We start from the raw sequence: 16,409 nt of genomic DNA, 5'->3' as shown, positions 1-16,409 counted from the left end.
GCGTAGTCGAACGGTACACACTCGGTAAGTAATCCTATAATTTTTTGTTTATAGCGTAGTTTATACGGATTACTCCCAAAAAATTATACGTGTTTTGGAAATGTTGAGTGGAATTAGTCTAGAATCGGTTAATTTTATAGAAGAAAACCTTTCGAACAGCCTTAGTCTGTAAAGTTCACACCTATCGGGCTGCGATTGGCTCATGTATTTAATCATTCCTACAATGTAAATTTTGATTAGCTGTACAGGTAAACTGTAAACTGTACCTGTACAGGTATATGAAATAAACCTGATATATAATATTTGATTTCATGATATTTTATTAGATTCAATGATATTTTATTTCATATACCTGTACAGGTATATGAAATAAAATAAAAATTGTTTTCTGTTAATCTTTGTAATAATATCTGTAAAACCAGTATAACAAGTCCTGATAATAGAAGATACGAATTTATAGTCGAAAATTTACATATTAATTATGTAGTAAGCTTTAAAATGTTTAATTACTTTAATGATTTAATTAACAAATTTTCATTAATAAAAAATTTAATTATATACTATTACAGCATGCTAAACTAAATAAAGTATTATGTAGTAGCTACTTTGAATTCAATGGATTCATATTGAATCTCTGTTAAGAGGACAATGTTCTAATATATATTTATCCAATTTTTATGAACAGACACACTTTAATCATAAAAATTGTAAATGTAAATAATTAAATGTTTAGTAAATAATTAATAATATATATCTTTCTTCTGTTTGGAGTACAACAGAGAAAGAAACATCAGTGTAATTTATTTTGGGGAACAGAATTGGGTGTGTATAATCTGTGGGAAAAAAGATATATTGTCTTTATAGAAAAATGGAAAATTTGTTCCAGACTTTATCATATTATTTTTAGTGATTTTTAAACCAATTTAAACTCTGTTTAAACAAAATATTGCAGTTTTGGTTAAAAAATTAGAGGAAAGACAATTGTAACTTACCCACCTGCAGAATTTATAATTAATCACACAAATTTTACTTTATGTTTTATTTGACCTTTTCAATTAAACACCAAAAACCTCTAGAATTTAACACCAAATGGCATACAAAAGCTATTCCACATTGAAGGAATTGGAAGAAATGCAATTGTACAAACAAATTATCAAATTTCAAATTAAATTTTTTCTGACTGCTTTAGTAACCGGATAAATCAGAATGAAAGACTGATTATTGCTAGACATATATCAAATAAGTTGTAAAGAACAGACAAATCTGAACAGCTGTATGACTAAGGCAATTAAAGAGTTGGCCTATTGCTATGAGAGACCTGGGATTGAATCTGTGAAGTTAAAAAACCCCACAAAATTTTTCAAGCAGGTATGTACTGGATATATCAGATCCTGTCCTCAATATTTTGGCTGAACCCACAAATGATATGATTAAAAGGGTATTAACATTATTATGAATATATATTGGCATGAAATTATAGCTATAATTAAATACATTGTAATTAAATGCGATTGGATCACAGCTATTAAATAAAAATTGAAACTTACCGGTAAATTAGTAAAAGCTTCAAATGTACTCTTCAAAAATGCAATCAGATCAGTTAAATAATTACTAGCTTGACCCTGTGGTTCATTTAATAACCAATCATAATTAGCTGTGAGAAAAAATTTTTAAAGTTACAGTCCAGAAGTACTCAGCAGAGATAAATTACAAACTTACTAAAACACCTGTCCATTTGCTAAAAGAATTTTTTGTTAACAAATGTTTTTAGCCTACTCGAATAGGTTAAATCCGTTTTTAGAAAATGTTCCACAAATAGAACATTCCATATAAATTGAAATAAAAATTAATATTTCAAAAGTGAAATTAATTAAATAAATAAATTATGAAAAATATAAGGTTAACAAAATACAAATAAAAAACTATGAAACTATAACACAAAAGCTAAATATGATTATAAGGGAACACAATTATGTCCTAATTTTTTTTCAATGATGCATTTCAAAGCTGAAGGTATTGTTTTTGCATTCTTTGCATTTAGGCACTACTCTTAGATCTCCCTGTTTTAAATTTGTATTTAGAATACAGTGGGTGATCAGTTAACGAACATAATCCATTCCAAGACTTTGTTCGTTATCTGAATTGTTTGTTAACTGATTATCAAATTACCATAGGTTTTTATGGGAATTTGATTAATTTGTTCTGGAGACCCCAAAAAATAAAAAAATATATACTTTCTTACTATATTTGTTTATATGTAATAATAAAATACATATATACGCAGTCTTGCATTTTTATTAGTCATATTTTTTCCATTTGTAGGGGTTAAAGAATCTGTCCAATGTCGATTGCTTCTCTCTCTTCTTCAGGATTTTTCGGAAGTAATTAATAGCATTGTTGTCATAGAGATCCCAAGCCTATTAACCTCAACTTGGTTTGGATGCCATTCTAAGACCGTTGTTCTGACACCCTCCCACTTCTTCAAAAGATCTTTAATAGCAGATGTAGGCATTGATCCTTTTTCATCTTCCTCTTTTTCAGACGAAAACACATCTTGCTGAGTTTCTTGGTGTTCTTCATTTAAGCATTCTTGGAGTTCTTCTGTAGTCAGATCAGTTTCAGATTCCATTATGAGCTCTTCAATGTCATCTTTNAATTTAATTTCTACTCGTACAGTATATTATAAGTATTTATGAATAAAAAAAAAGGAAAAAAAGTATACACAAGAAGAGAATCGAACCCGAGCACGCAAGCGTATGAGTCAGGAGAGTTACCACTCACGCCACAGCACGCTCAAGTGGAGTACACACAACTTATATATAAAGTGCTAAAGAAAACTTTAAGTTCGTTTTTCTCGATTATATTTGAGTGTTGCACTTTAGTATTTTACAGGTAGTACACTCACATGGTGTACTACCTCTACACCAAAGATCATCAAAAATCTGTCTCCTTGTAAGTATATATATACACTGGTGGAAAATGAAATCCCAACACCAAGAAAGAGTTGTGCTAGATAAACGAAACTTGGTAGGTATGTTTTCATATCTGAAAGATGATGTCTATTCAAATTTCGTGCTAGATGAATAAGAGTGATGTGAGTAGCACCACTATGAACATGCAAATCATGTTTGCTGTAAATACGGGATGTAAACTTGTTGAGCATTATTTATTGTCTAGACTGAATGTTGAGAGTTAAGGTTTGAGTCAAGAATGCCTTCAAGGAGACAAAGAAGGCAGTAACAGCAGCTTATTGAGTTTGAATGAGGCAATGTAATAGGGCTATGAGAAGGTGGATTTTTTTTCTGTGCTATTGCAGAAAGACTTGGCAGGGATGTATCCACTGTGCATGATTGTTGGCAGCTGTGGTCAAGGGAAGGTGCTGTCTCAAGAAGATCTGGGTCCAGTCACACACGGTCCACTACTGAGAGGGAAGACTGCCGTATTCAGCGCATGGCTGTGGCTCATCTTACTGCATCTGCAGCAGAAATTAGAGCTGCTGTTGGTGCCAGAGTGACCCAGCTAACTGTTATAAATTGATTACTCGAGGGACAGTTTCAAATCAGATGCCCTGTGGCATTCATTCCACTAACTGCAAATCACTGCCATCTGCGACTTCAGTGGTGTCAAGCAAGAACTCATTGGAGGGCAGAGGGGAGAACTGTTGTGTTCTTAGATGAGAGCTGTTTCTGTCTCGGTGCCAGTGATGGCCGTATGTCATTTAGGAGGCCAGGTGAGCACTTGGAACCAAGTTGTCTGTGGTGTAGGTCATGTGTCTATGACAGCAAGATTTATGGTCTGGGGAGCGATTTCCTATGACAGCAGAAGCATGCTCGTCGTTATCCCAAGCACCTTGACAGCAAATTTGTACGTCAGACTGGTGATTGAACTGGTTGTACTGCCATTTATGAGCAATATTCAAGGGGATGTTTCCAACAGGATAACGCTTGTCCTCATACCGCTGCTGTCACCCAACATGCTCTAAGGAGTGTTGACATGTTGCCTTGGCCTGTGAGATCCCCAGATCTTTCTCCCATTGAGCTCATATGGGACATTCCGCATCACCCACAACCATGCTGGTTGTAGGTGATGCGGAATGTGTCATCCAATTGCTACTATTGCTAATTTGACTGACCAAGTCTAACAGGCATAGAACTCCATCTCACAAAATGACATACAGCACCTGTATGACACAATGCATGCACATTTGCACGCTTGCATTCAAAATTGTGGCAATTACAACGGTTATTAATTTACCATCATTTCACATTTGAAACAGATCTTCTCGCACATACTTTAGCCCGTGACCTTAAAAATTCAATCAAATATATATGTTACCTAGACAAATGCTTTGCCTGAATTTTATTCATATGAATTAGTTGAAATTAGTTTAGATGAATTTCATTCATCTAAACTAATTTTTTCTTGGTGTTGGGATTTCATTTTCTGCCAGTGTAAATTTAAAACCCATGTCACGATAACAATATATAAAATCTAGGATTTTGAGCAATGGGTCAAGCATATTTGTTCAGAACATTTAACATTTCGTGTATTATTATTATTCTAATTCTGTTGTATGAGCACTAATTAGGCTATTTTTTCCCCATACCCATTGTGGGTTTGGCAAAGCCTGCAATGGGGAGGCCAGATCAACTACAAAAGATTTGAGGAGTTGTTTGCCCAGGTTCCCTGGAGCAATGCCTTAAGTGCCTCTTCCTTCAAAATTTTATTAATTCATTGATGTGTGTGTCCATTTTTATGATTAAGTATTTATAAACCTTGTGCTATTTTTCCACATTTAATTATTAAATAAGGAAAAAACAGCACAAGATTTAGAAATATATAGAATAAATTTTACCTGTTCATTTGGATTATGCCAAGCTTTGAAATTGCTAGAAAAAATATGTAAGTCTAGCAATATGAATTGCTGAACACTAATAGTAGTTGTCATATTTTCATCATTATAACATTTAATTTAAAATATAAAGAAAATACTCTCAATATTATGATTAACTGTTTATTACAAAATGGATGTTTACAATTTTATACATGCCATTTTGAAATATCACTTGCAATGGCATCATTTTGACAATTGATATCAGGTTGTTTTCTTCTTCTTTCCCTTGCTTTATTTTATTTATTTATTTTTATATAAACTTGAGCCTTTTTTTCCTCTTTACTCTTACAGTTCAAGTAAAGGTCCCCGTATTTATTTGTGGATAAATACAAAAAATGGAGCTTCGATTAACTTTTTTCACGTCGGGTATGGAAGCCAACATTTCTAAATAGAGTCAATAAGAGCACAGTTATGTGAGGCACACTATTCTTGAGTTTCGTCAATTTAACACCTACGTTTATATTGCAAAAAAAGGAGAAGTCGTACTTTAATCTTACCTTAGATTCCGCAGCTCGTAGAATTTCAAAATAATTTTAACGTTCATGTTTATTTTTTCGGGACGTTGTTAAAGATGGTTTGTGCTAAAATATTTTAGATCACAAAAATATATATCGTATATTTATATACTCAATTTAACAGTCGAAAGGGAAAGTCGACAATTTTTCGTAAATCTAACTAACGAAAGCTCAAATTTGCATAGACAATTTTAATTAATTTTTAAATACAAATAGATAAAATAAAAAACCAATGTCATAGTTACAGTAAAAGTTCGATATAATGACTTAAGAACTAATCACAATTGCAGCTATGACTTAAAATGATTTCTAAACAAATTTATTGCTTTTACAACTGAATAAAACTTGCTATTATACTAGAGCATTACTAGAACAATAATTTAAATGTTAGTGTTTTCATCATTAAAAAAAATAACAATAATTACATAAGTTAACATGGAATGTTTTTTTATTGATAATATTTATTTATGGAGGGCTTCTTTTGGATGAGAATATATAATTTCTTTGCTTGAACTGCATTGAATATACTTCAAAAAGAGTAAATTTATATCATTTGAAAACACTAAACTTTAAGCAGATGCACACAAGTTGTAAAATTAAAGCAAAACCAAACATTGACACCAGGGTCTTTTGACTTTGCCAACTAAAGTGGCAACAAGTTCAACCAATTACCCAACATTCAACACCAACACTGTGTGTCGGTCTTTTACGATCTCTAGTATCTTTATATCGAACTTTTACTAAATTAACTGGAAAGTATGTAGCATGGAATAAAATTTTTGAGGATTTGTTGAGAAAATATTATGCGGGAGTTTGAAACCAGAATAGAATTCTTTTCCCTCTGATGCGAATTAAACGTTATCTTAAATATTTGACATACATTAACCATATTCCAAATTTAAATTATTTCATTTCAAATTATATATATATATATATTTACACATTTTGATCAGTTGCATTATGTAACAATAACAACAAAATTATAACAATATAAATAATAATGGGAAATGAAATTTCTGTATGACCAACTACATTATTCAAAATATGTGCCGTATATAAAATTTTAATGCGCGGATAGGAGGGGGAACGTCTTCGAAACTGGACACGACTCTAGCACCTGGTTTAGCAAATTTCTAGTGTGGCAATTTTTCTCACAATTCATGTCCAAGTTTGTGTTCTATTGCATCGGTTATTGGTCATTGATGCAATTTATGAGAGGTACTTTGTTTTTGGCTTTTTTTCTTGATGACCAAACTCTTGGAAGCAATTGTAGGATTAACAATAGTGAACGAATGATTATCATCTTGCAAGACTATAAAATTTGGCATTTATTAGAACTATGAAGTGCCATTTGCTGTTAATTGTTTTAATTGTTTGAGAACAGTTTCTAATAATTTTTTCTTATCTCTCTCATTCTTTTTTAAAGATGGAAATAAGTTCTTTTTTCGATCCGCTTCTCTAATTCTACAAAAATAAAAACAAATTAAAATTTTATACACATTTATTTATAAGATTTTTACAAATACTTACTTTTCTAGTAGAATGATTGCAGTCTGCGGATTAACCCGTAAATATTTGCTAGATTCTTGACCATAGTCGTGAAAGTACGTTGACCAATCCCACGTCATAAACAAATCTAAAAGCTGTATGTTCACAAATAATTTTATAACTTAAATATAAGCAATTGTAACTTATTAAAATAATCCTTACTTGTCGCAGTTCAACAAAGCACATTTGAAGGGCACCGTCTTCAAATCCTCGAACTGGTTCGGAATTAGCAAATACTAAAAATATTTTGAATGTTTCAAAAGTTAATATATATCATCATCTATAAGTTTATTTTTCATTTTCTCTGATGCAGTTATTTCACTATGAATATGGAATAGGTATACTTGAGTTGTATTTAAAAAATACACTTAAGTGTATTATTTATGTACAAAAAATAAATGTTACTTATTAGCCAACAAGCTGATAATTAAATTTTATACAAATTCAAATTAGTTAAGTAAAAGTTTTGTATGTTTATTATTAAAACTGAAGATAAAAGTATTATAATAATTATTACTATTATGACTTTTTAATAAATAATACCATATTCTGCATTATATAGAACAGAATTTTGAATTTTAATACTGTACACACTCAATTAGATCTATGGTCCTTGAATTGTAATTTCTAAATTACAGATACTGTAAATGCATGGAGTCATTATAATTTGAAAATTACAATAAACAACTAATTTAAAACAACAATGTGAATTATTGCATGATATTTTATTGTCAATTTTGATTTGTTTAGATATAATTTTTGTTTAATGACTCCTGCAGTCACTTGCACTAACACATACAAAAACTAATTTTGAAAAAAACTCAGATTCAAATAAGTTCATGCCCCAAATGGATTTTAAAAAACAGACTTGCAGTCATCTATTTGGGTGCTTACATTATTATTAATTAATTAAAATTATTTAAAATTCAATAACAATGAAAAATTTGAGATTAACTTTCATTTCTACTTTCTAGAGGATTTACTTATGATGAATCAAATATATATTGTTAATAGAAAACATATTTCTCACTATCATTGATAACTCAAATAATTTATTCTCTTGATTATGTAGAATATTAATATAAAATAGTTTTTTGTATGTTGGGGTATTAACAAATTTTTCATTTATAAAGATTAAGGACTTTTAAATAAAGGTTGTTTTGTTGATTTGATTAATTACTGTCATGAAAAATGCTAATTCTGGAGATGAATAAAAAAAACTTTTTTTTTTAATTCCGATAAAAATTAAAGTTTTAATTTAAAATTTCAATTATTCTATGATCTAGAATATAGAATGTAATCGAAGAATAATCATTCTCTTCACGTTGGGTATATATATTATATTCATAATTTTAATAATCACTTAAATGTAATAAATTTCAAAGCAGATATAATTTAATAAAAAAAGATATCTTAATTTTTAAGTTATTTACTTACATTCACATTGAATCACATCAAGATTAAATTGTTGGAGGGCTCCCATAGATATGTATTTGACATCATTGTGTATTAAAAATTCCATTAAAGCATTGCTTACATGTTTACAAGCAGACATACAAGCTGTCTGTGCAACTTTATCCTATAAACAATAAAAATTTCTTAAATTAGAAGTTAAAATATTATTATGCATTTTTTTCAAATTTGTTGTTCCTGAGATACATGAAAATAATACAGAAAACTGATTTTGTACACACACAAATAATGGAGACAAATATTTATAAATTTAATATATCTGGTTATGAATTATTTTAATTATCAGATAATCTCTCAGATCTCTGTTGTAATTATTAACTTGTTCCTGCAATATTATGCAGTATGTTTAATTAAATTGCCTCAATGTCCTTTTTTCTTATTAATATGTAAATTTTCGACTATAAATTCGTATTTTCTATTATCAGGACTTATTATACTGGTTTTACAGATATTATTACAAAGATTAACAGAAAACAATTTTTATTTTATTTCATATACAGTCGACCCCCTATAACGTACGTTCCTATAACGACAATTCCTATAACGTAGCGAAAAAATTGTAGCAACTTTCGTATAACGTACCTCCTATAACGTCGTTTCGCGACAAGATTGATAGAGTCTGGACCAATAGTGGATGAGCAGCCGAACTACTTTCCTCCGACCCTGCGCCACGCTACGGAGCGGCTAAATTGAGTTTGCTATCGTCTGTTTAGTATTATATATAAATTATATATAAATTAGGTACTGTACATATAATTATATATTAATTATATATAAATTAGGTACTGTATATATAATTATATATTAACTTAATTTATTGTAACTTTATTATAATTATATATATGCTTTCTGCCGCCTGGCAACACGCTACGGAGATTTTAGGCTAGTAAGTTGAGTTTATTATCGTCTGTACAGTATGTAAATTAGGTACCGTAAGTCTAATACAGCACTAATTTTATACATTTCTTGTGAAAGAAACACTTCTTATTCAACGTCCATAAAAATTATTTATATTAATGATGTCTCCAAAGGTCAAGTTATTTTTCCGCCAAAAATTCGTTATCAGAAATTGCGGCCGTCGTTTCGTGTGCTGTTCCGCGATGAAAACCAGCTTTAAGCAACGGCGTAGTCGAACGGTACACACTCGGTAAGTAATCCTATAATTTTTTGTTTATAGCATAGTTTATACAGATTACTCCCAAAAAATTATACGTGTTTTGGAAATGTTGAGTGGAATTAGTCTAGAATCGGTTAATTTTATAGAAGAAAACCTTTCGAACAGCCTTAGTCTGTAAAGTTCACACCTATCGGGCTGCGATTGGCTCATGTATTTAATCATTCCTACAATGTAAATTTTGATTAGCTGTACAGGTAAACTGTAAACTGTACCTGTACAGGTATATGAAATAAACCTGATATATAATATTTGATTTCATGATATTTTATTAGATTCAATGATATTTTATTTCATATACCTGTACAGGTATATGAAATAAAATAAAAATTGTTTTCTGTTAATCTTTGTAATAATATCTGTAAAACCAGTATAACAAGTCCTGATAATAGAAGATACGAATTTATAGTCGAAAATTTACATATTAATTATGTAGTAAGCTTTAAAATGTTTAATTACTTTAATGATTTAATTAACAAATTTTCATTAATAAAAAATTTAATTATATACTATTACAGCATGCTAAACTAAATAAAGTATTATGTAGTAGCTACTTTGAATTCAATGGATTCATATTGAATCTCTGTTAAGAGGACAATGTTCTAATATATATTTATCCAATTTTTATGAACAGACACACTTTAATCATAAAAATTGTAAATGTAAATAATTAAATGTTTAGTAAATAATTAATAATATATATCTTTCTTCTGTTTGGAGTACAACAGAGAAAGAAACATCAGTGTAATTTATTTTGGGGAACAGAATTGGGTGTGTATAATCTGTGGGAAAAAAGATATATTGTCTTTATAGAAAAATGGAAAATTTGTTCCAGACTTTATCATATTATTTTTAGTGATTTTTAAACCAATTTAAACTCTGTTTAAACAAAATATTGCAGTTTTGGTTAAAAAATTAGAGGAAAGACAATTGTAACTTACCCACCTGCAGAATTTATAATTAATCACACAAATTTTACTTTATGTTTTATTTGACCTTTTCAATTAAACACCAAAAACCTCTAGAATTTAACACCAAATGGCATACAAAAGCTATTCCACATTGAAGGAATTGGAAGAAATGCAATTGTACAAACAAATTATCAAATTTCAAATTAAATTTTTTCTGACTGCTTTAGTAACCGGATAAATCAGAATGAAAGACTGATTATTGCTAGACATATATCAAATAAGTTGTAAAGAACAGACAAATCTGAACAGCTGTATGACTAAGGCAATTAAAGAGTTGGCCTATTGCTATGAGAGACCTGGGATTGAATCTGTGAAGTTAAAAAACCCCACAAAATTTTTCAAGCAGGTATGTACTGGATATATCAGATCCTGTCCTCAATATTTTGGCTGAACCCACAAATGATATGATTAAAAGGGTATTAACATTATTATGAATATATATTGGCATGAAATTATAGCTATAATTAAATACATTGTAATTAAATGCGATTGGATCACAGCTATTAAATAAAAATTGAAACTTACCGGTAAATTAGTAAAAGCTTCAAATGTACTCTTCAAAAATGCAATCAGATCAGTTAAATAATTACTAGCTTGACCCTGTGGTTCATTTAATAACCAATCATAATTAGCTGTGAGAAAAAATTTTTAAAGTTACAGTCCAGAAGTACTCAGCAGAGATAAATTACAAACTTACTAAAACACCTGTCCATTTGCTAAAAGAATTTTTTGTTAACAAATGTTTTTAGCCTACTCGAATAGGTTAAATCCGTTTTTAGAAAATGTTCCACAAATAGAACATTCCATATAAATTGAAATAAAAATTAATATTTCAAAAGTGAAATTAATTAAATAAATAAATTATGAAAAATATAAGGTTAACAAAATACAAATAAAAAACTATGAAACTATAACACAAAAGCTAAATATGATTATAAGGGAACACAATTATGTCCTAATTTTTTTTCAATGATGCATTTCAAAGCTGAAGGTATTGTTTTTGCATTCTTTGCATTTAGGCACTACTCTTAGATCTCCCTGTTTTAAATTTGTATTTAGAATACAGTGGGTGATCAGTTAACGAACATAATCCATTCCAAGACTTTGTTCGTTATCTGAATTGTTTGTTAACTGATTATCAAATTACCATAGGTTTTTATGGGAATTTGATTAATTTGTTCTGGAGACCCCAAAAAATAAAAAAATATATACTTTCTTACTATATTTGTTTATATGTAATAATAAAATACATATATACGCAGTCTTGCATTTTTATTAGTCATATTTTTTCCATTTGTAGGGGTTAAAGAATCTGTCCAATGTCGATTGCTTCTCTCTCTTCTTCAGGATTTTTCGGAAGTAATTAATAGCATTGTTGTCATAGAGATCCCAAGCCTATTAACCTCAACTTGGTTTGGATGCCATTCTAAGACCGTTGTTCTGACACCCTCCCACTTCTTCAAAAGATCTTTAATAGCAGATGTAGGCATTGATCCTTTTTCATCTTCCTCTTTTTCAGACGAAAACACATCTTGCTGAGTTTCTTGGTGTTCTTCATTTAAGCATTCTTGGAGTTCTTCTGTAGTCAGATCAGTTTCAGATTCCATTATGAGCTCTTCAATGTCATCTTTATTCACTTCCAATTCCAGATCTCTAGCAGTTGTCACAATTTCATCCATAATTTCAGGGACATCATCTCTGTCTCCCTGAATGCAGGAGGACACAGCTTTCGCCAAGCAGAATTCAACTGTCATTGAGTGACTTCTGACCATGCCTTTTGAATGAGCCGTATAGCTTCAAGAATATAAAATTTTTCTTTCCAAAATGTTTTAATGTCATCGTTGAGGAGAACTGGCATGCTTCAAAACACCAACGAAACAATGCTCAAATGTACAATTTCTTGAAACCTGCAATAATCTCTTGATCCATTGGTTGAATCAACAAAGTGGTATTCAGAGGTAGAAACTGAACTGTCAGCCAGGGAAAGTTTTCCAGCAAATTATCTTCAAGGTCTCTTGGGTGTCCTGGTGCATTGTCCAATAGCAACAATGTTTTTAATGGCAATTCATTAGTCTGAAGGTAATCCTTGATGCTTGGAGAACAAACTTCAAACAGCCATTCTTTGAAAAAAAGCCTGTGTGACCCATACCCTTTTATTCAATCTCCATATCATGGCAGTTTTTCTTTAATTATGGAATTTTTTTTAAAATACTCTAGGGTTCTCAGAGAGTGATAGGCAAGAAGTGGGATAAGCTTCATATCACTGCTAACATTAGCTCCCAAAAGTAATGCCAATTGATCTTTTATGGGTTTATGCACAGCAATATTTTTCTCTTCTTTCATAACATAGATACGGTTAGGCATGCGCTTTCAAAATAAACCAGTTTCATCACAATTGAAAATTTGTTGTGGACAATGCCCTTCTTTTTTTATGAATTCTTCAAATCTGAGACAGAACTCAACTTCTTCATCTGCACTAGCAGACTCACTGTAAATTACCATATGTTTAATGCCAATTCTCCTTCTAAACTTAGAATTCAAAGTTACTACTGGATGGTTTTCAATCTCCTCGTGACGAATGTGGAGTTTGTTTCTTCAGTTCTTCAAAAATTTCTCTAGCTTTCTCTTGAATGATAGTCATACTAGTTACATCTTTTTTCATTTCCCTTTCTTTTATCCAAATTAAAAGCAATCTCTCTATTTTTTCATGGATGAAACATCTTTGTTTCTCAGATGTGATTTTCGTTACTCCTTTAGCTCTTTGAGTCTTCTTGATTATATCTTTCTTAGCTAAGATTGTGCCTACTGTAGACCTGTTCAAGCCATATTGCCTAGCAGCATCAGACATGTTCTGCCCACTCTCTGGCTATTATCTCTTGCTTGATTTCTATGGTGAGCACAGTTCTTGACACTCTACTCTTTTTATGCTCCATAATATTATCAATTTCTGTTTGAAATAAAAAGTTCAGAAAAGCACACTCAAAAATTAAGAGAACAGAAATTAATGCATGAAAGAATTATGTAAATGTGAGGCCCGAATGTAATTTGAAATTTTGGTGTTAAAACTTTAATGAATACCTGATAGGACTGTTAAACTCTCACTTTTAGAAAATAAAAACCAATGCAAAACTTATGGAGTGCCTAACAGTCTTGTGAAGACTATAAACAAATCATTTGTCAAAAAAGTAAACAAAAAGCTGGAATTACAATGGAGAGTTTCAAAGTTTGGGGAAACACTATCCAATCAGTATCGGGTTGAGCGTCAATGTTGATGTCTCCTGCGCTCTGAAAGGTTTCGAATTGTTACCTGAAGACAGGAGAAAATCAATCGTATTCTTTATTTTCTGTTGCTTCTTTTTATGTTTGTTCAGTGAAGTGTTCGTTGTCCAATCATAAAAATCTTTCGCGAAAGTGTTTGTTATCCGATTTGTTCGTTAACCAATCACCCACTGTATTTTAAAAGTTAAAATTTGTATGGAATGTTCTATTTGTGAAACATTTTCTAAAAATGGATTTAAAAACCTGACGATGGCCTATTCAAGTAGGTTGAAAACATTTGTTAATAAAAAATTCCCTCAGAAAATGGACAGGTGTTGTAGTAAGTTTGTAATTTTAAAGGTAACTTTATGAATATATCTTACTAAAATTTATTTATCTTTTATTTTTTGTAGTATTTCAGAAAGAAAGAAAAAAAATAAAATATGACTAAGACAAGTAATTAATAGCTAATAAAAAATTCATAATAAATATACAATAAAAAATTTTTTAAAATTTAAATAATTAAATCAGATATTCATCTTTATCCACAATTTATTATTGTGTAAACTTGTGTTATAATTTCTCATATAAAATACAGAAATGTTTTCTTACTGTTAATAGAGAGGTTGCAGCCGAAGTTCAAACGTTAAACTTGTATGGCAAGCAGTACATGTTTGACATTTGAACTCCAAGTAAAACACATTGTGCGACACATTCGCGTCACACACTGACTCATGGAATATTGTTGAAAAATGGCAGAAACGTTTAATAATGATGAATGTTACCAGCGAAATTAAACTGTTTTAAAGTATTTATAGGATGTTTAATAACACTAAATAATTATTTTTAATTAGCGTTGTGTCTCCTACTGTATGATAGGACTACCTCATACTTTTGTTGAGGGAAGTAGTGGCTTATGTAAATCCAAAATCAGCTTGGGAAATTATTTTTAGAAAATTTACAAACATATTACGCTGTTGATGGTAGAAGATGCTGTGAAAGAACAAACCTACTCCTACAGAATTATGATAAGTTATTATGTACAGAATATATGTAAATTCTATAGGCATTTCACATCACTTGCAAAAAAATTGAATAATTAAATAATTTCTGGATTAAAATCGTCCATTTCTTTACAATATTATTCATAAATGCTTAAATAATCATTATTTTAACCACAAACACAAAAAAAATGAAGAAGTTTAAGCTGAACTTCTACTCGCCATGCTAGATGTAGCAAACGCCATTATCAACCTTCTAGAATTGCCAGATGGCGGTGTTCAACATCTGACGTTCATGTTTTGAGCTGAAAATGTCAGCTGCAACCTCTCTAATTTATTTGGAATAATATATATTTAGATACAGTAGAGCATCAATTATCCGAAACTATTTGGGATTGGAGTTGTTCAGATAATTGATTTTTTGGATAACCAATTATGTACGAAAAAATATATTAACCTATCTCATGTTGAAATTCATTCAAATCCTTGTACATCCTTAAGTACCATCTCATGGTCGCACAGTGCTGCCAGCTAAAACATGCACACCAACAAAAATAATATTGGAGCAGCCTAAGAGATATCCAAATATTGCAGTGCCACAGCACTAGCAGAAATTTAAATTTTCCGACTGGAACACTTTCGGTTAACTGATATTTCAGTTGATCAATGTTTTGGTTGATAGATATTCAGATAATCGATGCTCTACTGTATGTGCAAAACAATTGTATTAATTTATCATTTATACTGATAAGTATTATAAGATTTATTTTAAATAGCAATAAGAACTAAAACTTCTTAACTGAAAAATGATTATTATTAACATCTGTATGTTTCATATCATATATTTTCTTATTTTTAATAGTAAATCTCATGTAAAACAAATAAAAATTAAATTTATAACTATCTATTTGACAAAAGTTATGTCATCTTTCTTGAAGTTTACAGGTGTTTTAAAAAGTTCTATTAATTCATAATAAATAATGATCTCCAGTGAACATTTAATATAATAATTTAGAATTATTTTACAGTTATGTAAAGAAACAAACATGCAATATGAAACAAAATAATTTTGATTTAAAAATGTAAAAAATTTCATGTATAAAAGTTCTTTAACATATAAGACAAAATATATAACTAAAAATATAAAATCTCAATATAAAAAATTTAAAAATATAATAGATAATCTGTAAATATACATTTTTGCCCATTTTCAATTATTAATAGGAATAGAAAATTAATAATAATTGTGTATTGCAAAACATAAAATAACAACAACCTTGTGGAAATATGGATCTGTATTTTGTTTCTGGAAAAAATTAGAATAAACAAAATAGCAACTGCCTAAATTGTCTATTCATGAAAATATTTTTACCAATTTTGAAGATATGATTTTCTATATAGAACCATATGTTAGAATGACTTCAAAATTGGTAATTTTGTGTACTTAATCCTTAATTTATACAGTACTGGAATAGCATGATTTCAGTTTAACAGAATCAAAAAATTTGGAAAGATTTAATTTGATACAATAGAATTTTAGTTTAACATAATTTAAAAATTAACATTTGTATTTGC

General features: G+C 29.8%; 1 protein-coding gene across 6 annotated transcripts in view; it reads right to left on the bottom strand.

Moving 5' to 3' along the window:
* Window positions 1-5,000: 5,000 nt before the first annotated feature.
* The window catches only part of LOC111638464 (exocyst complex component 6B-like), a 63,842-nt gene continuing 52,433 nt past the window's right edge, over window positions 5,001-16,409 (bottom strand). For 4 of the 6 annotated variants that reach the window (XM_023384186.1, XM_023384185.1, XM_023384188.1 and 1 more), the window contains 5 exons: window positions 11,101-11,207; window positions 8,395-8,536; window positions 7,120-7,193; window positions 6,940-7,052; window positions 5,001-6,873 (listed from right to left, as the gene is read on the bottom strand). In XM_023384186.1, the coding sequence (XP_023239954.1) occupies window positions 6,747-6,873; window positions 6,940-7,052; window positions 7,120-7,193; window positions 8,395-8,536; window positions 11,101-11,207 (563 nt within the window). In that variant the 3' untranslated portion in view covers window positions 5,001-6,746. Of the gene's footprint in view, window positions 6,874-6,935; window positions 7,053-7,119; window positions 7,194-8,394; window positions 8,537-11,100; window positions 11,208-16,409 lie in introns of those variants that run through there. The other 2 variants (XM_023384187.1, XM_023384190.1) reach the window with 1 other exon arrangement.

This window comes from Centruroides sculpturatus, unplaced genomic scaffold (assembly GCF_000671375.1).
Source record: "Centruroides sculpturatus isolate CEXI.00-Female unplaced genomic scaffold, Cexi_2.0 scaffold1204, whole genome shotgun sequence".
In the NCBI taxonomy this organism is placed as follows: Eukaryota; Metazoa; Arthropoda; class Arachnida; order Scorpiones; family Buthidae; genus Centruroides; species Centruroides sculpturatus.
The sequence above is the reverse complement of the archived record's forward strand: the minus strand, read 5'-3'. Positions and strand labels throughout refer to the sequence as shown.